Raw genomic sequence first — 21,601 nt, forward strand, 5'->3', positions numbered from 1 at the left:
GACCTGCCGAAGTTGGGAGGTATGATAGTGGGGCCCATTTATCATTGATCGCCCTGGGCGGAATATTACCGCTCAGGATCGCATTGTAGAATGCAAGCCTAACAGCGGGATGTGTCATCTCCCGCTCGCAGAAACAGGACTCCAAAAGGAGCCGGTCCCTGGCATGTGCTGAGCTGGGCGCCGAGGGATCTGCGCATGCGCGGTTAGTGTTGACCCCCCCCACGACTCCACTGACTGCACTTCCCGCACAGCAGTGTGGTGTGTATCCCATAGGCTACAATCGGGTACCTCCAGCTCAGAATGGCGGTAGCACGGGGATGGGATGTACTGCTTCCCGATAGAAACCTATGGGGGAGTTGGCCGGCAGTGGTGCAGGAGGGATCGCAGACCTGCTGCGGTTCCTCCTGATACATTCGGGGGATACAAAAATGGGTGTTTTCAGGGATTTAGACGCAAATATTGATTGATAAATGCGGCCCATAGAATGACAATTTGCTAATAGTCTAGACTGACTATTATTCTGGCCAGAGATGGATGCATTCGGAGGTGGTACTGACGACATGTGATGCCAGCCACCCGCCCCAAGCAGACATAGACTAGCCTATCCCTCCTCTTAACCTCTTTCTCTCCTCCTATCCTGCCTACCCTACCCCTCTATCCATTCCTACTATTCCTATTGTTCTTCGTTTGTCCAGCCTCCTTCTTTTAGTCTGTTATCTCTTAGGAGTAGGGCCCTCCTTCCTCACGTACTCACCCTACCTCTTTACCTCACCAGCGCTCCTGCCCTTTTCTTCCCTTCCTCTACTTCATCTTCAATCTCCTCGACAATTTAGACACCTACTTCAGAATTGATGCTGATTTTAGTCAAACTACTACTACTACTACTACTAGACACGCAGAGGTATGCGAAATGTTTCTATAGGCGCACCCAGCATTTTTTGTGGGCACGCCCATGAAATGCTGTGCGGCCCCTGCATCCACCCCCTGCCTGCCTATCTTGGAGCGAGTGTGAAACACTGAGGTTTTTTATACGCGTATATTCGCGCTTGCACAGATCCTAAACATAGAACGAGGTTGCGAATTCGGCCCACACCGAGAGGGTATGAATCCCCTCCCCCTTTGGGTGCTGAAGTTGTTCCTGGTACCGCAGAGCCGGTTGGAGTTCCAACACTCAGCTTCTCCTACCTCTTACTGGCTACACCATCTCATTATTATATGTCAAGGGGGCGTGACCAGTACGTGGTGCATTTTCTCCTCTTGTTTAGGATAATGTCCTAATCTTGTATTTAAGCCAAAATATGAGATGAATAATTTCAGTAGCTGGGGCAATGCTAGCCCTGCCTTTGTTTTTAAATCCACAGGACTGCACTACGCATTTCTTCATAGCAAGCCTATAGTCATTGCATGTTTATTTACAGTAGCCCCTTCTGTCTATATGGGAAGCTGCTGCAGAGGAATGAGGGAGTATGTTAAAAGAGGTTCATTTCAGTATGAAAGCTTTAGGTATATTATTTAGCTCTGTAATACCCAGCCTATGACATTTATTGATATCATATACTGGCTTTTTCCTTTAGCCTGTATTTGTTTACAACAGGATACATAAGGATGACCAGTGGCCAGAATACAGACACCGGGTGTGGTATAGCGGCCCGACAGTCAGGATTCTGACATTAGAATCCTGACTGCTGGTACTCCAACAGGGGGACAAGCTCATCAAAGCCCCTTGTGGGCTCGGTGGATTGCTGCGCTCACCACAGGTTCTATTCTCCCTCTAGCGGGGAGCCCCATGACTGACAATAGCCCTGTAAGACAGCCCAATGACTGAGAATAGCCCCTGTAAGTCAGGATCTCGACTGTTGGGCATTTAACAGTGGGGTTTCTGATGACTGTATACTGACCACTGGAATCCCGACTGGGAGGTTATTGAGCACTCCATCCCGAAGGAAGGAATCCAGATGGGTTGGTTAAGTATACCTGGGAATGGCTGCCTCAAATAAGTATTTGCAATTATTGTAATAATATATTACAATGGGGCCTACACATGTAGCGATCCCCAGGCATTTTCTAAGTGATCACACTAGATAGATTAGATAGCGATGCGCAGCCCCATGTGTCACTCTCGCCCCGGCGATTAATATCCAGCATGTCCTTTCCACAAGATAATGGGTTGTATGTTGCTATACCTGACTTTGGGATGCGGTCAAAATACCGACGCCGGAATCCCTACCGCCACAGTGCCGGCACTTTGTCCCTCTATGGGTGTCCATGACCCCCGTAGAGGGAGAATAAAAGAGTGTGCCGAGCACAGCGAGGCACCGGGCCCGCAAGGGCGAAAGGGGACCCACGGCCCTCCCTTGTCGGCATTGCGGCGGTCAGGATTCCGGCAACTGTATTTCGACCAACGGGATTCCGGCCACCAGGATTACATACTGATCTCCTGACTTTGAATGTCATGGTAAAGAGTCCCATATAGGCCACCATCACCACATATTAATAAGTCTGTACCACCTTTGTTAAGGCTAGAAACCGGGTATTTTGATCACTGTGGTTTGATGAAGCCTAAATACAGATGCAGATAAACCATTATAAGATTCCTCATATCTCCAACCATGTCACAAACTGTCTTCATGTATAAAGTAAACTCTTGCTACAGTAGTATGTATAGGGTTACCACCTAGTCCCTTTAATTCCGGACACATATTAATTACACAGGTTCTGTGGCTGGCTGACTTCAAGACTCCACTTCACCTGATTTTAAACTGCCGCAGAACCTGTGTAATTAACATGTGTCCGGAATTAAAGGGACTAGGTGGTAACCCTAAGTATGTACAGTATGTCCAGCTGGAGGGTAAAATTACATTTCATAAGCACAAAACAAACTAGAAAAGCAGAATGAACAATGAGGAAGTACTTTATAACAAACAGATTGGAAATCTGCAAAAGTCCTCAAAACAGTGTTTTTTTTTTTTTTACTCGTATGAAAAATATACAGAGGAAATTACAGTACAAAAGTGAGAGCTGTGCATAGCTCAGTGGTCAGGGATTGTATTTAGAAAGAATTTGTGATTTTCCATGGTTTGGTGGTCCAGGACCAATTTAAATGATTTATTAGCAATTATTTATGGACAAAACCAGTGCTGGCGGCTGCCAATCATAGAATATGTGTACAAACAGAAGCAAATCCTGCCCTTTACCACATAACTGACCCTAATTATCGCTGATAAACCTAATCTACTTAATATTCTATTTTTCTTTTGGGAGGGGGGGGGGGGGGGGGGGTGCTAGAGTTGCTGTGGAAACATTCTGATACTCTAGGGCAGGCATGCCCAAAGTCAGGCCCGGGGGCCAATTGCGGCCCATGCTGTCATTTCAAGTAGCCCACAGCCTCCCGCTGGAAGCGGACAGAGCATCAGATGTGGGAAGCACAGCCCAGGAGACTAAAGGCCCCCATACATTATGCGATTTGGGCCCGATTTCACCCGATTCGAATGAATCGGGCTGAGAAATCGTCCCAAATCGCATGTTTTGACACCCTATCCGACCCGATGCGCGGTCCCGTGCGCATCGGATCGGAGTCGGGCAGTCGCACCGGCTGCACATAAGATTTCCTAAATCTTATGTGCAGGGTCAGCGGGCGGGGGACGCCGGGGAAGGTGAGCTGACAAATAGTCAGCAGGCGGGAGACGCCGGGCATGGGGAGAGGCTGGCAGGGGCAGCTGACACTATATAGACAGCGGGCGGGGGGACGCCGGTGAACCGGCGAGGGGAACAGCTCACTGCTGGGCAGGAGGACAAGGCAGACGCAGCTTCAATACAAACGAATGGGGAGGCAGTGATTGGCTGAGAGCTCTCTCAGCCAATCAGCAATTGGCTGAGAGAGCTCTCAGCCAATCACTGGCTCCCCATTCTTTGTATTGTTTTTTTTATTCCTTGAAGCTGCGTCTGCCTGGTCCTGCCCAGCACGTGAGCTGTTTCTCTCGCCAGTTCACCGGCGTCCCCCCGCCCGCTGCCTATGTGTACACTGCCCCTGCCAGCCTCTCCCCATGCCCGGATCAACAGTGTCCCCGGCCAGCTGACTATTTGTTAGATCACCCTGCCCAGCTGTTCCCTGCTGCTCCCCAGCGTCCCCCACCCGGCTCTCCCCCTGCAGCTCCCCGGGGACTGCATATGATAAATCCATGAGATTTATCATATGCAAAATTTGGCACATCAAGTGCCTAATCGTGTGTCCCCCTCCCGGGGAGCTGCAGGGGAAATCAAGTCCGACTTGTCCCTAGGACAAGTCGGACTAATGTATGGGGGCCTTTACATGCAGAGCGCAGGAGGGCAGCAGCAGGAGCCCAAGCATCTCCTGTCCTTGCAGTGACTGCTTTGCCTCTGCTTCCTCTGGCTCACACAAGGGGCTGGGAAACATACAGAGAAGGGAGGCGGCATAGTGGGGGACATACAGTGAAGGAGGGGCAGGCTGCGGGACATACAGTGAATGGGGGCAAGTTGGGGGAAATACAGTAAAGGGGCAGGCTGGGGGACATAGAGTGAATGTGGGGGACCATTCTGATGTGATTAATGATTCAAAGAATGTCAGGCTGAATGGTCGGCCCCCACATTTTCACCTCACCAAATCTGGCCCTAGTCGCAAAAAGTTTGGACACCCCTGCTCTAGGGTGCTTTAATTCGAAAAAGATTGTAAACCCCTGTTCTAAAGTGATTTCAAAACAACTCCTATTGAGAATTCCTTGATTTATTTGGGTAATATTGAGTGCACTATATCTCTGCTTCTTATGTTAAAATTTTTATATTCTGTTGTAGAACGTCAGACTCAACTGAAGTCTCCCCTGTGGAGCCCTGGACTTTGGAACCTGAACAATGTGTGAGCTGCAAATTGCATCTGACGGGACCAGCCATGGTAAATCCTGCAGCCAGCACCCATTTTCAGTGCAGATGATTAACCATTCTTCTTATTATTTTTCTTATAATTATAACCCCAAGAGTAGTTTATCTGAGGTCTATGTGTGCTAAATGGGGTTTCTAAACCATTACAACCAGTTGCAGAGAGAAAATTGGATTACTCACCAAATCTATATTTTGACTTTATGGGAAATACTTTTAGGAGCTGATGTGTTGGTGGCACATTGGGTGTAACTTAAACTCATAAAAGCTTCATGTAAAATTACACTTAAACCAATATACTGAACATTAAGCATCATAAGAAGCATGCAGGGTGGCACCAGTAGTGTATGTGCCCATATTATGCAAGGCATATGTCAGATTATTACACCCATGTTTTTAACCAGTTATTTTAATTGGAAAATATGCATTCGCTAATAAGCACCTATATAACTTTAAGAACCTACACAAGAAACTATTATCTTATAAACTGAATAAATGCTACAATACACACTTTCATCTGTTCACAATTTCTCTGCAGGCACAAAAAACTCCAGCATCATGTATATATGTCTAGGTGCATGTGACACGACTACTACTATATGGCAGGGACAAATGGTGAGGCACTGAGCCAATTTACATACCCTATATGAGCCCGAGTGTTCATGTGGGCATTATACACAACTGCAGTGTATCAGAGTTCTGAGAACAGGTGTGTAGAAAAGATAGGCAGGGGAGGCACTGCCTCACCTACCATAGTTTTTTTTTTTTTTTACTCCATAAAAGTATTAGAATCGTACAAAGACGACAATTCTAATATATTCTTTGTGTTTTTCATATACTTTGTATAGTCATAACTCTGGCGTATGACAGGAAAGGCTCTGCCTCACCTCAATGTAGGTCACTGCTCTATGGTACTATGATACAGGCTAATCTTTGTATCAGTGTCTCCCTCCAGGAATGGTTTATGCTCATGTTAATAGTTGCACTATCTTTTTTCCAGGTGGTTTCCCAGTACAAGTTCCACCCAGAGTGTTTCTCATGCTCTGGCTGCAGAGCTTTGATCGGGGAGGGAGAGTCATTCAGTTTAGTGAAGAGCACAACACTATTCTGGTGAGACCTGTGTTCAAACAATGTACCTAGACCTTCCTAAAGCATTGCATGTGCCTAAAGTAGTTTTGAATAGCTTAATCCAGCTCTATAGTGGAATCCATATTCACTACTGGCCAAAACTTATAGAACACCCCAATGTATTTCCAGTCCAGTGAATAAACATCTTATGGCACATAGGTAAGTATAAAAATAAAAGGTTTGTAAAAAAAATGAAAAAGTAATGTAAAGGCCCCCATAGACTAGTCCGAAATCAGATGAAAAAGTGTTTGACATCCGATTCAATGCTCGGCCCCATGTGCATCGGAGACTGAGGTCAGACCTGCTGCACATCCGACTTAGCCCCCTCCTGGCAGCAAAGACAAGGATCACATGTGCTACATCACATGCAGAAGGATCACTTGTGATCTTGCTGCCTGGGATGGTCCCGGGTGTCTCAAGGGGATCAGCTGGCCATACACTGCTGCGACTTCTTGCAGTAGTGTATGACCACCTTAAATTATGTAAAGGTGCCCATACACTGCCGGCAATGTCTTGCAGCAGTGTACGGACACCCGACAGCCTGCGAGCCGCAGGGACCTTCCCGGCGGCAGGGACGCATGCTATCCGTTGTGATGGATCGCATGCATCCCTGCTTCCCGCCCGCCTAGCCACAAGGAGGAACGGGTGGTCGGACGGCCTGCGGGTCTGACCACCTGGTCGGGTCCAATGCGCACGGGACCGCGCATCGGACCTGACTGCATGTCAGGGAGGGACGATTTGGTTTGATTTAACAGACCGATTGGTCACAATCGGCTGAAATCGAACCAAATCGCCTCATTGTATGGGCACCTTAAGTTTCAACATTATAAAGTCAGCCTTTCTGTGTGTGGCTTATTTACTAAGCGGTGGCTTGTAAATGTCATCACCTCCTGGTGTGTTTAACCCCTTCCCGACATATGACGTATATATACGTCATATGTCGGTTGCGGGGGAATCAAGCCAGCTCACGGAGTGAGCTGGCTTGAAAGAGAGCAGGTAATGGCTGTATATTACAGCCAGGTCCCTGCTCTCACGGCCACGAGCGGCGAGTTCGCCGATCGTGGCCGTTTAACCCTTTAAGCACCGCGGGCAAAGCGACCGCAGTGCTTAAATAGCTGATCGGAGGGGGGGGCGCCCCCCTCCGGCGCCGATCGGGGCCCCCCGCAGCGAGATCGGAGGGTGCCGATCGGTTGCCATGGTAGCCAGGGGTCTAATGTAGACCCCTGTGCTGGCCGTGTCTGCATACCTATCATATCCTGCCTGAGGCAGGATGTAATAGGAAGTGCATAAAATCACTACGTTCAGCCATAGAGCTCTATGGCTGAACCTAGTACAGGCGATCGCGCCCCCTAGTGGTCAAGTACACTAGGGGGCCTTGTAGTAAAAGTAAAAAAAAAAAAAAATAAAGTTTAAAAATAAAAAAAAAATATTAAAAGTTCAAATCACCCCCCTTTCCCCATTTCCCAAATAAAAATAAATAAAAAATAAAAAAAATAAACATATTTGGTATCGCCGCGTTCCTAAAAGTCCGATCTATTAAAATATAACATTAGTTATCCCACACGGTTAAAGGCGTAAACGGAAAATAATCCCCAACGCCAAAACTACGTTTTTTGGTCGCATCGCCTACCCAAAAAAAAAAGCTAAAAGAGATCAGAAAGTCGCCCATATCCCATAATGGTATTAATTAAAAAGTACACTTCAGCCCGCAAAAAATGAGCCCTCACCCAGGTCCGTAGGTGGAAAAATAAAAAAGTTATAAGCCGCAGAACATGGCGACGCGACGCAAATTCGAAAAACCGTAACATTTTTTATTTTTTTTTTTAGTGGTAAAATGTAACGAAAACTATATAAGTTTGGTATCACCGGAATCGTAACGACCCATAGAATAAAGATAACCCATCATTTTAAACGAACTATGAACTCCAAAAAAACCGTAACCAGCGCAAAATTGTGGAATTGCGTTTTTTTTTCTTTTTACCCCACATTGAATTATTTCCTGATTCCCCAGAATATTATACGGTATAGTAAATGGTACCATTAAAAAGTACAACTTGTCCCGCAAAAAAAAAGCCCTCATGTGTCTATATAGCCGGAAAATTAAAAAAAGTTACGCTTATTTGAACGCAAGGAGGAAAAAAAAAAAAAATTACCATAAAAGGCAATGTCGGGAAGGGGTTAAGACCAAAATATAAATTCAAATTGTTTTGCTATTAAAAGTGTTGCCTTTTAGATTTTGTGCTCAAACATCCTAGGCAGGTTTTCCAACCCAGCTGAATAAAATAATCCCTGTTACACCAAATGGTGGACATCCTATTGTAAAGCTCAACGGAATATGCTGCGCTATATAAGAAACTGTTAATAAATAATAATAATGGAGGAGGAAGTGTCATAGCCTGGGGCTGGATCCTGAATCAGCAACTTTTACAGAATTACTGGAACCCTGAACCAAAAGTGCTACCACAGCATTTTACAGCACCTACCATTAGTTGGACAGGGGTTCATCCTACAGCAAGATAGTAACCCAAACCCATCCCCAGGTGATGTCAGAGCGATCTTTGTGAAAAAGATAAAGAAAATAACTGGACATATTGGTGAAAGCAATACAACTTGCGAGAACAACATATTTGTGGTAACTTCTGCCACAGTGTTGGGAAGAACGTCTAGAACAGGCATGTCCAACGGTGGCCCCCCAGATGTTGTGAAACTACACATCCCAGCATGCTTTGCCACAGTTTTGCTATTAGAGAATGCTAAAACTATTGCAAAGCATGCTGGGATGTGTAGTTTCAAAACATCTGGAAGGCCAACGTTGGACAGGCCTGGTCTAGAACAAAATGTGATATTTTTTATAAAAAGAATGCCACAAGGGTGTTTAGGAGTAATATCTACAAAGGTGACTAATTCGGGGAGTCCAAATGTAGATATGAGTTTATAAATATACATATATTTTTTCATGTTTATTTGTTCTATGCCAGTCTTATCGATCTGCCTGTTACAAAGTTTTAATTTATTCTGGGTCCTGTTGCTAATTGTAAAGTACAATAATTCTATTGTGCTTTACAATACAAGGCTGTTGCCAAATAAATATCTTAGTATTTGGCTGTTGCCAAATAAATAATTTAGGCTGTTGCCAAATAAATATCTGCTAATACATTGAGGATATTAAGACTGTAAATTTCAATCTAAATTGGGGGATTGCTAAAACTTTTGACCAGTTGTGTACTCTTTGTTACTCCATGAACACTGTCTCTATTTTGAGGTTAGAGAAAAACATACACTTTAGGGCTGAAAATGCTTAATATATACAATCCTTATCGAAGCACTAAAATCTATGGTACTTGTTTCCTAGCACGGCCACCCCGATTCACATCGGGGTGGTCGTGTCGGAAAAATCGCGTTGATCGCATCGCATGCGATTTGGTCGCATGCGATGCGATCGACCCGATATTTTTATTGAATCAAATGTAAATCGGGTCCCTGGGACCCGATTTTACATTGGATTCAATGTAAAATATTCCCTAGACCCCCAAATTTTACTACGTAAACCCCACCCCACGATAGACGCCAACCCGAAGCGTGGCATGCGCAGCGAGGGGCGGCGGTGCGCGTCCTCCGACCTTTTCATTCCCCTACTATCCACGTCGGCGTGGAGTTGAGAATATATAGTGTGGCGAGCGCAGCGAGGCGAGGGGACGCGTATAACTTCACAGGTATACGCGTCCCCTCACGGGGCTCGCTGCGCTCGCCACACTATATATTCTCAACTCCACGCCGACGTGGATTGTAGGGGAATGAAAAGGTCGGAGGACGCGCACCGCCGCCCCTCGTGGGCTCGCTGCGCTCGCCACGCTTCGGGTTGGCGTCTATCGTGGGGTGACGAGGGGGCCATATATAATGTGAAATGGGTCATATTGGCCCATTTCACATTTTTCAAATTTTTTTCAATGTGAGATGGACTTAATCAAGTCCATCTCATCTCATGCTCACGATTTCAATGTTAAAAAAATATTTTAACATTGAAGCCTATGGCAAAATCGGGGGCATCGCGTCGGTCGCGTCGGGACCAATGTTAATGGTCCCAACCGACGCAATGCCCCCGATTTTGTACCTTTGCCGGCAAAATGGACCTGATTTCAAAGGAAATCGGGTCCATCGTGGGGATCGTGTACCTTAAATTAAAGGTACACGATCCCCACGATTGTGGCCGTGCTAGGAAACAAGTACCAAATCTATAAGCAATTTCTATGACTGAGAGCTAGAACTATGCTTTGACTGATTTAATATGAAGAGCAGGTGTAAATGTGTGCATCAGTACTCTCCCTCCTCTCTCCCTCATAGTGGTCCATGTTACAAGCTGCTTCTTCTGCGGCCACAGTTTGAGGATCTTTGCAACGACTCTGCTCAAGAACAACAAACCCACATGCTCACCCTTCTACGTCTGCCTCCTCAAGCTGAAGTTAATAGGGGCTTCTCTGTGTCTGTGGAGGACATGCAGGTCATAGAGTGAGTTTGAGTGGCTGATAGTACTCTTTGCCTATTATATATAGGGGAAATTTTCCAGTAGGGGGAAAAAAAAAATATTTACTGCAATTTTATTTCCCTCGCAGAAAATGACTGGTTTCAGCCAAAGACACACAGGATCTGGAATATGTTCCTGGACCTGTGTGTTTTCGTAAACCACGATCATGAATACAGGGTGGTTAATCAGGGATTTTTTTTTTGGGGGGGGGGGGGGTGGTTTGCCAGCCTTAAGCAGTTAAAAATATATCTCCGATCAGTGTTGGCTGAATAGACCCAGGATGGGGTGCACATCAATTAGCTGTGGTAATTCAATTCCCTGCATAGAATAATTGGCACATTTACATGGTCTTCAGAAACAAGATCTTAGTTTGGATGACAATCATACAGTCTTAAATCACAATGCTACATATCGTAAGAAAAATGTGAAATACCTGACAAGTTTGTTTCATGTCTTCACAGAGTGACACCTGAGGCTCAGAATTTGCTGTACCCAGGAGATCGTATTTTGGAAATTAATGGCTCTTCTGTCGTTACAATGCCTCCTAATGAGGTCAGAAGTTACCATGTCCATTGATTGTGTTGTAGATGGTGGCTTGGGCAATTTGTACTTTTGTTTTTGGTAATGTGCTGTTCTTCATTATGCCCTTCCCTCAGGCTGATAATTTGCTTTGCTGCACAGACCAGACGCTGCAGCTTCTGGTAGAGCACAACCCCGCACTGAGCACCCCGGCAAATAGAGCTCCCCTGAAATCTCCTTCCCTGCACCCACGTGAGGGAAAGTGCATCTCTGACGGCAATACCAGGCGTAGCTCCATTCGGTCAGAATTTACTTGAATTGCTTTATTTTTTCACTGTAGCTATGTTCCGATTACCAACTTTTGCTGTTTTGCTACTGAAAAACTTTAACCTGTCTTTTATGCTTGGTTCAGTATACCATGTCCTGTAAGCCACGTTCCTCTTAGCACTGCTGCCTCCCTAATGCACTCGTGCTTTTCCGCTAAATGTTACTCCTACTCTGTCCAATTACTTATGACTGATCCATATTAAGCTTTCTCTCTGCTGTGTATCCGTGTGCTGTTCTGACACCAGCATCCAGCTCTCTTTCACCGTAGTTAAATATATGTCTGTGTCTTACAGCCATTTAGATTACCTCACCAAATATATCTCCTCCTTCAGACGCAGTAACAGTAACAGCCGCTCCCCTGGACCCTGTTCTCCCAAAGACCCTCACTCAGTGTCTCGCTCAGAGTCTCTCCGCTGTGCAGTAGGTGGTGCCCAGCAGATCTTCCGCCCATGTGAACTACTTCATGGTGAAGAGCTGGGGAAGGGCTTTTTTGGAAGAGCCATCAAGGTGTGTGTCTCTAGATTAACTACTCCCATTAAACGGCCTTCTACCATCAACCATATACTACAACCTTTTTTGCCTATAGGTCACACACAGAGCCACAGGCAAAGTAATGGTCATGAAAGAGTTAATACAGTTTGATGAGGAGACGCAGAAAACATTCCTGACCGAGGTAAATAGCTTCACATTATGACATAATTTGGTTTAAGTTGCATTTTTTTTTCTTCTTCCAAAAGAGAATAATCTGTTTTCATAGAACTGGTACAGTTTAGAGTTATTCAGGGACCTGAAGGGCTGGAGGCAGCATAATAAATGTTTAATGTCGGGGAGGCATGCGAATAGTAATGGAGCAAACATAAGGGGCCATTACAGCCCCATTCCTAAGCAATCTAATTAGAACCGTGAGAAATGAAGCACAGACTGCTCCATGTGTATGGCCCCCGGCGATGCGTGGTCTCGCGAATCGTTATCGCCTGACTAGATTTATACTGCATGCAGTATACATCTGGTCATCATCTGTGTTCTCGCTATTGAGAGCACGGGCAGTGATATATCGCTCAGCACACATAACTGTGTGCTGATCGATCTGTGCTGAACGATGCTAGATCACTCCGCACAAAGCTCCCATGGCCCTGTGTGTACGGAGCATGCTGACTGGTTGGCCATTATGAAAAAGTAGTTTTAGATCTTTTGAATGTTGAATTATAGAAAAGAAAATGGCAAACGCAGCATGCCTTGAAAATTAACACATCTCAGCACACAACTCCAGCACTCAAATTAGGACCTTTTCCAGACTTTAGCCAATCAGGAATTCCGTACTATATAGCCTTTCTCCCAATGGTTTCCTTGCCTCTCCTGCTCTAAAGATGGGTATACATTCCACAATGTGATGCCTGAATAGATCATATCTTTGTACACCATACACGATTCACCGCATGACTGCACAATATATCATTACCTGCTTAATGTAATTTTCATTGTCAGCTGTACAGCACTTTAGATGGTGAAAATGCAACCACAGAATTCATCAAATTCTGTATTTTGTGTGCACGCTGTATGATTGACTAATATATTGTGTTGCCAGCTTTACTTTCATCCCCAGTTCCATTGTTCACTAAACTTCTCATTCTCCAACTTGCTCTGTCTGCCCTGCAAACTTCAGCAGCAGTTATACTAATTTAAGTTGTTGCATGGTTGGGGGCAGTGTGGGTTTTGTGCAATTTTTTGCCAACATTTGTCTGTTCAGTTAATTTTACAAACAACCATAGCTATTTTCAGTACTGGTGTAGTTTCACGGCGGCACTGGGATCGCATGCGATGTGATGCGATGGTACTTGTGTAGATTCACGGCGCCACTGCCTGCGGTTCGCATTGCATGCAAATGCGATTTAGAACACCCCCACTATTAGCACAACCCCACTATCCACGTCACCCCAAAGCACGGCGAGCGCACATGGTACGCATCCTCCCGACCTGTTGATACCCCCACTATCCACGTGGAGTTGATTTTATAAAGTGTGGCGAGCCACCGAGCCCAAAGCATGGCAAGGGGACGCGGAAAATGAGCCCGAAGCGTGGCGAGCGGATGCGGATTACTTGAAGTGTATTCCGCATCCTCTCACGGGGCTCGCTGGGCTCGCCACACTTCGGGCTCGCTGTGCTCACCACACTTTAGAAAATCGACTCCATGCCGATGGGCTCATTTTCCGCGTCCCCTTGCCATGCTTTGGGCTCGGTGGCTCGCCACACTTTATAAAATCAACTCCACGTGGATAGTGGGGGTATCAACAGGTCGGGAGGATGCGTACCGCGTCCCCTCGCAGGGCTTGCTGCGCTCACCTCGCTTCAGGGTGAAGTGGATAGTGGGGGTGTGCTAAATCGCATTGCATCGCATGGGATGCGATCCGTGGGCAGTGGCGCCGTGAAACTACACAAGTACCATCGCATTGCACGCAAATCGCATGTGATGCGATCCCAGTGCCGCCATGAAACTACACAAGTACCCTATTCTCAAATATTAATTTTGATATGTGGTTTTAGATGGGTGATCACTACATTCCAAAAACCTTTTATCGTTTATCTGTTGATGATACTCTCTGACTTTAAATTTTCATGTGCTGTCATTCTTTTATCTCTATTTTATATGTGTCCTTTATATTAGGTGTAGGCAACCTGCTTCACTCCAGTAGTTGTGGACATAGATCTCATCATGCCCTTGCCACAGTTTTAAGAGTGCTAATTCCACAATTGATGGAGTGTGAGAGGTGTCCTTCTGTTGTATTATATAAAGAGAGTTGTGTGTCTAGCGTATTTCTGGTGGAGAGCTGATGCCTCCGTCCCTCACATCGCAAGCTCTTAAAGGGGCAAACTAGAGGGGCAAATGGTTCTCATCTGCCGTCAAATTCTATGCGTAGACACCACAAGCCTCTCCTCTCCCCCCAGCTAACGTTCCTTCTTCACCCAGGTGTTAACCAATTACATTTCGGTGTATTAGGAATCCCTAGCCTCTTTGGCAGGTCAGTCTGGTGTTAAGACCATGCCAAGGACAGAGGCATCTGTAATTATTTCAGCAACACCAGTGTTACTGTCTGAAAAGGGGATGTAAGTGATTACATTTGCCAGTTTTCATGGCAAGATAAACCAATACGATAGCAGAGAACGATCTGATGGGACACACCTCTGCAAAACACTACGGGAGATCAAAGTAAGATCAGGTTTCTCAGAGCAAGCACAAAGGTATGAGCTAGTCTGCCCTCTAGTTGTTACTTTGTGGAAAGCCTCCCGAAGAGCAAACTGTGGTAAACCGTAATCTATGACCTGCAAACTATGAACTGAGATAAAGTTAATGAAACTAACCAATCTGGTCCTAAATGTCCATTTTTCTAACACAGCCTATGACATGGCAATTAGGAGCTAATTTGTTGGTACTTGATCTCTTGCCAAGGCTTAGTAAAAAGACCCCTGTATTTGTTCTATAGAATAGAATTGCACCTGAACCACATAACGCATGGGTCTTCAAACTGTGGCCCTCCAGATGTTGTGAAATTACAAATCCCAGCATGCCTTGCCACAGTTTTAACACTCCCTTATAGCAAAACTGTAGCAAGGCATGCTGGGATTTGTAGTTTCACAACATCTGGAGGGCCACAGTTTGAAGACCCATGACATAACCCATCCTGTAGCTGTGTTCTGTTTGCTAATCTTTGAACTTTGTACAAAATATCTTCACCTTACACTCTAAAGGCCCCCATACATTAGTCCGATTTCACCCATTCCCGACAGATCGGTCACGTGCATTGGACCTGAACCGGAGGTTGGACCTGCTGAACGTTTGACCTCCAACTCTGCCCCCCTCCCGGCGCTGGGGAGCGGGGTCGTATGCGATACATCGCATGTGAAAGGACCTTAACTCAGGACCTCCAAGATACCAAAATGAGAAAAATGCTCACGACCATAAAAAGCGAAGAATAGATTCCAAACTCCTAAATATTTACCCTTTAAAGAATGAAATATGTTCCTTTATTGGTTGGTTCAACTCTCTTTTATCGAAGGACATTAGTTTACATTAAAGCCACATAAACACTACACGACTGCAGCTGATATAGTTAACTATATCAGCAGTGGGTCGGCCGATATTGCTCATACACACCGAACAGTATCATCTGCCGATTCCGTTCAGTGACATCACTGGGACCTGCTGAACATGCAGGTCATTTGGCTATCTTGCCAAATTGACCAGCATGTTCAATTGATATCACTCATTAATGGCGCACAGGAGTGGTCATCATTAATGATATCCACACTAGACGATACTGTGAACAATATGGCTCAGAAACCCCTTTTCAGAGATATTGTTAACAATATCGCCTAGTGCTGTGGTTGCCAACCCGTCGCTTGCGGCAGTGATCCGGGTGGTTTGACCATTCTGCAGTCGCCCATCCCTCCATTACCTGCGGCTGCTTCCCTTCTCCCTCTGAGGGGAGGAGAGCACATTGTGCGTCTCTCCTACCCCTCACTGTGCATCCCTGTTACTGGGCCGTCCGCCAATCAGGAGCTGGCCTGCAAGCTTTGATTGGTGGACAGCCCAGACACAAAGAAGTGAGGGGAAGGAGAGACGCGCGGTGTGCTGTGCTCTCCTCCCCTGAGAAGGGAAGCAGTGGCGGCAACAGAGACAGCGACAGCACTGCAGGGGGACACCGGACTTTCCTTTCCCCGGCAGCAGCGGCAGTAACAATGGTGAGTGTGCTGCTGCTACTGGAAAACTTGCACTGTGGGGGGGCATACCTGTTTCTGGCACTGTGGTGGGGGGGCATGCCCGGCACTGTGGGGGGGGCATACCTGTTTCTGGCACTTTTGGGGGCATATGTGTATCTGGCACTGCACTATTTGGGGCATATGTGTATCACACCCCCATTTTCATTGGCCGCACCCCATGTAGCATGTGGCTACCGCAAGAGTATTTATTTAGAATGGCACCACAATCATGCGGGCATTGTTTATCTGGCAGTGCTGGGAGGCATTGTGTTTATGGCATTACTGTGGGTATTGGCGGCATTGTGGAACTGGCACTGCTGGTTGGTATTTGTATATATGGCACAGCATCTATTCAGAGAGGCTGGGGGCATGGCCAGCAGCTCTCAGGGCGCTGGCCATGCCCCAATAGAAGAAAATATGGGGGATGTGGCCTCGCAGGAGTGCCACGATAGTAGGTTATGCCCCCTAATTTCAGGCGTGTACTGTTCTTCTCTGCCTCCAGTGTTGTATGCGGCAAATTGGACATTGCCTTGTGGCATATTGTGTCTGGGGCATTGCAAAAAAAAGAGGCCAAATCGCATACGCACAGTACATCCCATCGCATCCCCTGCAAGTGCCAAAATCGCATGGCACAATGAAGTACAAAACACACAGCACTTAAAATCGCAACATGTATAGGCACCTTTAGTGATTGTTCAAATGTTCCAACTAAGCAGCTTGGTTAAACATACAGATGTATTGTAACAATCGGTACTCTTTACCTAGCACGGCGGCCATCGCGGGCATTGAATGCACTAAAAAATCGGGTGCGACGCGATGCCCGCGATTTCCCATAGGGAACAATGTTAAATGTCTCAATTGACCCGATTTTTCTGTTCAATGCCTCAATTGACCCGATTTTTCCATAGGAAACAATGTTAAATGGCCCACAGAGGCCAAATAGGCACCCTAAAGTGTGAAATGGCCACCCAAATTGTTAACGCCTCCCCACGATCAACGTGAACCCGAAGCGTGGCGAGCGGCGGCGGTACGCGTCCTACGACCTTTTCATACCCCCACTATCCACGTCGGCGTGGAGTTGAGAATAGAATAGTGTGGCGAGCGCAGCCACACGCTTCGGGCTCGGTGTCTCGCTGCGCTCGACACACTATTCTATTCTCAACTCCACGCCGACGTGGATAGTGGGGGTATAAAAAGGTCGTAGGACGCATACCGCCGCCCCTCACGGGCTCGCTGCGCTCGCCACGCTTCGGGTTCACGTTGATCGTGGGGTGGCGTTAACAATTGTGGGGGCCATTTCACACTTTAGGGTGCCTATATGGCCTCTGTGGGCCATTTAACATTGATTCCTATGGAAAAATCGGGTCAATTGAGGCATTGAACAGTAAAATCGGGTCAATTGAGAAATTTAACATTGATCCCTATGGGAAATCGCGGGCATCGTGTCGGTCGCGTCGCACCCGATTTTTAGTGCATTCAATGCCCGCAATTTTTTTACCTGCGATGCCCACGATCAAAATCGTGGGCGCCATGCTAGGTAAAGAGTACCTAACAATCAAATCTTTCTTTATTACACTACTACAGTACAAAGGAGAAAAGATCGCAATCGGAAAGCTTCCGAAAATCTGATTCAGTAAGCAGTAGTCCCGCTGCTAAGGTACATGTGACCTGTGTACAACTTGTGACCGCTTCACTGAGTTGGGTTGCATGCAAAAATGAATTCTTCTGCTTTTGTCAGAGAATCAAAATTCTAGGTGGCAGTCATATTCCCTAGAACAAATACAATTTGCAGGTCATAGTTTAGAGCAAACGGTATAGCTTCTTGCAGTTCTGAAACCACACTGCTTTACAGTCATTGAGTCAATAATGGACTCCTCTGTGCGCAAGTGTAATCCCTTTTGTCGGACTCAATTAAAGCTTGTTTGAGGTTGGATCATGCAAAAGGACAAGATCAGCACCAACAAATCTGCAACTGAATGCCTGATAAATAAATTAATATAGATTTTTTGAAGACAAATTTAGAGTCCTAATCTCATCCCCATTAAGATGCTGTGTATAAATGGATGCCCTCCAACATCAATGAATTTAAGGCAGTGATTTTAAGGAGCGCACCAGTGTTCCTCACATAAGGTTCCAGAGACTCTTCCAGGAAATGATCATATTACTGTTGCTGCTAATCATGGGGTGTGCTTATTTTGTGTCACATGGCTTCTTCATGTTGGCTTATTGTCTAATGCTCTCAGAGTGAAATATGATTGGTCACACAAGATTTAATTTACCATACTTAAGAACTTGTTGAAAGAGTAGCTGATTAATCATTATTTCCTGATATAGCAAGAAGTGTTTTTCGTAATTGATTATTTGTATACATGGTAATATTATACTGCCTGTTATAAACCATTTCTTTATATTTTTCATCTTGCAGGTAAAGGTCATGCGTTGTCTGGATCACCCTAATGTGCTGCGTTTTATTGGGGTTCTTTATAAGGATCGTAGACTAAACTTGCTGACAGAGTATATAGAATGTGGAACATTAAAGGATTTCCTAAGAGCGGTGAGCATTGGTGTATACTGTGTTTAATATTCAATGCTTTTTGCTCGCTGTCATAGCTTGCAGGGTCAGTATTCAACTGACCCCCTGCCACACGCCGTTTCCCCCCTCGCTAGGTTTTTTGGAGCGAGAGGGAAACTGCATGTGCAGCCGCTAAAACAGCGAGGCTCGCGGGTAAATGCAGCAGGCTCCCTGCATTAGCCGCGAGCCTCGCTGTTTGGGGAAATCCTTGCTGTCCTCTGACGGTGAGGATTTCCCTGCTACTTTGAAAAGGGTGAGTGGCCGGCGCGGGGGTGAAACAGCGAGGATCGCTTGTTTTTTAAGATCCCCGTCGTTTAACACCCTCGTCGGCCGCATTGAATACACCTATCTATTTGGTATAAGAATCAAGCAACTATTATTAGATATAAAATTGTTAACTTCTAATTGTAAAAGCTAATAAAAATATATAACTCTGTTACTTTTCCCCCATCCCACTCTCAGGACCATTGTCCTTGGCAACAAAAGGTCTCATTTTCTAAAGACATTTCATGTGGAATGGTAAGCTTTAACCTTTTTACTTGAGCACTATAATGAGCCGTAGCTATGGAAAATCATTTGTATTTTTATTCCCCCCCCCCCCCCCCCCCTCTAGGCATATCTTCACTCTATGAGCATTATCCATCGGGATCTCAACTCGCACAACTGTCTCATCAAACTGGTAAGATCCTTATTTCACTTGGTTGTTCAGTAACTGCTCTTACACCTTTTCTCTGTGATGTTTTGCAGATTAATCAGTTGATGCCTTTTACATGTCCACCTTTGCTGTTGTGTTTGTTTTTATCCTCAGCTGTCTTCTGTTACCTTATAGGATGGCACTGTGGTGGTTGCAGACTTTGGGCTTTCCAGGCTCATTGTGGAAGAGAAACCAAAACCGCCACCAGAACGTCCACCCACAAAGAAGCGAACAATACGCAAAACTAATCGTCGAAAACGTTACACAGTGGTGGGCAATCCCTACTGGATGGCACCTGAAATGTTAAATGGTAAAGGAGTAAAGTCAATGGGGATTGGAGTTAGTAGTTGTATAAGAATATTGTGGAATGAATATAGGTTTGTGATAGATCTATATATTTATACGTTCTCCTGTTCCACACAGGTAAACAGTATGATGAGAAGGTGGATGTATTTTCATTTGGGATTGTTCTATGTGAGGTAAGAAGACAAATACTGATGGTTCTTGCAACACATCTAGGCCTGTAACTATACAAGCATAGTGATCGCCTAGGCATATGGGGAAGATATTGCATTCTTCCCTAGGTACAGACACTTTAGCCAATGACACAAGTACATTTTTAAATCCAAGAAAAAAAAAATAGATCTGCCTTTATACTATTACATTTTAGCATTATGCATCTCTTGATATTTCTACTTTCTTGTAGTCCAAGGTGCATATTTACTTTACAGAGCTGTTTTCTGTGAGGCAAGTAGGCTGGTAAGGCTAGATCCAGCCTACTTGCCTCACAGAAGCTGTAAAATCCAAGGTATTGCAAAGCATGAGAAGTCCTATGTCCTTTTGCAGATTATTGGGCAGGTATATGCTGATCCAGATTGCCTACCACGCACTTTTGACTATGGTCTGAATGTTCGTTTGTTTTGGGAGAAGTTTGTTCCAAAAGATTGTCCTTCAGGATTTTTTCCCCTTGCAACATCATGCTGTCAACTGGAGCCTGATGAAAGGTAATCTCATGTATTCACCTCTCCGGTCATAATTGTATAATCTTCTCTTATGTTCTATAAACATTTTAAGGCTACTGTAATACTTGCAAAGAAACATCACATTTTACAGCATAGAAGAACTATTTTGTCAATTTAGTCTGCCCCTTTTCTTAACCATATTTTTACCTCAAAACATATTCAATGTTTTATTTCTTTGTAAGGATGTCACTCTGTCTGTCCCATGCATGTTTAGTTTGTTCTATTGTCTAAAGCTGGGTATACATCTATAGTTTTTTGTCCAATCTGTCTGGTGGGAACACAAATCTGGTAATGTTTTGTTGAAAATGACAATTGATCATTTACTCCAAAACTCTGGAAAACAGACAATGGTCATCAAAACAAATTTGATAAATCCATTTGATTTAATAGATTTGTTCAAATAGTTGTTTTTGTTCATTTTCCAGTGTTTGGGAGCAAATGATTTTAGTAGACTTTCATTCCTTACCAGATTTTTTGTTCACACCAGACTAGATAAATCTGATATACCCAGCATTAGCCTCTACCTTCTGTGATGTGAGGTTATTACACTTGTCCACTACCCTTTCTGTGAAGTCATTTTTCCTCAAACTTCCCCTGAACCTCCCTCCAGTTTCAGTACATGTCCATGTGTTCTAAAGGTGCCCACAGACGCATCGATCCCGGCGTGCGTTCTGTGCTTAACTAGTACACATAGCATTGCATCGTATGCCTTGTGCATGCGATGTGCATGCGCTGCGATTAAAAGCTAGTACAAAAAGTATGTGCAGCACATACTTTTTGTACTGTGCGATGAGGTGCCGCGGGAGCGCGCACCCCATCACATAGCATCGCCCCGCCGGGATCGGTGCGTGTGTGGGCACCATCATACTTCTCTTTATTTGAGGAATATTTCCATCCTGGACCTTGTTAAAACCCTTGATATATTTGAAGGTATCTTTCATATTCTCCCTTTCCCATCTCTGTTCCAAACTATATTCTTTAGGGGGGTACTCAATCACCGGGGACCATCTCCTGAGGGGGAGATTGCTGTCGGCCCTATTCAATGCTGTCTTCCCCGACAGTATTGAACAGGGGAGCTCGGCAGAACGAGCCCGACTTCACAAACAGTCGGGCTCATTCTGCCGGGAATTTACAAGCTGCCGGCTGCAGCTCGCCTCTTCCTGGCCGCAACT

General features: G+C 45.4%; 1 protein-coding gene across 2 annotated transcripts in view; it reads left to right on the forward strand.

Annotated features, from left to right (window-relative positions):
* The window catches only part of LIMK2 (LIM domain kinase 2), a 41,317-nt gene that overhangs the window by 17,441 nt on the left and 2,275 nt on the right, over nt 1-21,601 (forward strand). For both annotated transcript variants that reach the window (XM_083147693.1, XM_083147702.1), the window contains exons 3-15: nt 4,810-4,906; nt 5,891-6,000; nt 10,360-10,524; nt 11,002-11,092; nt 11,197-11,360; nt 11,719-11,893; nt 11,973-12,059; nt 18,567-18,695; nt 19,176-19,232; nt 19,327-19,392; nt 19,543-19,717; nt 19,831-19,886; nt 20,254-20,411. In XM_083147693.1, coding sequence (XP_083003819.1) covers nt 4,810-4,906; nt 5,891-6,000; nt 10,360-10,524; nt 11,002-11,092; nt 11,197-11,360; nt 11,719-11,893; nt 11,973-12,059; nt 18,567-18,695; nt 19,176-19,232; nt 19,327-19,392; nt 19,543-19,717; nt 19,831-19,886; nt 20,254-20,411 — 1,530 coding nt within the window. The remainder of the gene's footprint in view (nt 1-4,809; nt 4,907-5,890; nt 6,001-10,359; nt 10,525-11,001; nt 11,093-11,196; nt 11,361-11,718; nt 11,894-11,972; nt 12,060-18,566; nt 18,696-19,175; nt 19,233-19,326; nt 19,393-19,542; nt 19,718-19,830; nt 19,887-20,253; nt 20,412-21,601) is intronic.

The sequence above is a fragment of the Crinia signifera genome, chromosome 1 (genome assembly GCF_055691185.1).
Source record: "Crinia signifera chromosome 1, ASM5569118v1, whole genome shotgun sequence".
Classification (NCBI taxonomy): domain Eukaryota; kingdom Metazoa; phylum Chordata; class Amphibia; order Anura; family Myobatrachidae; genus Crinia; species Crinia signifera.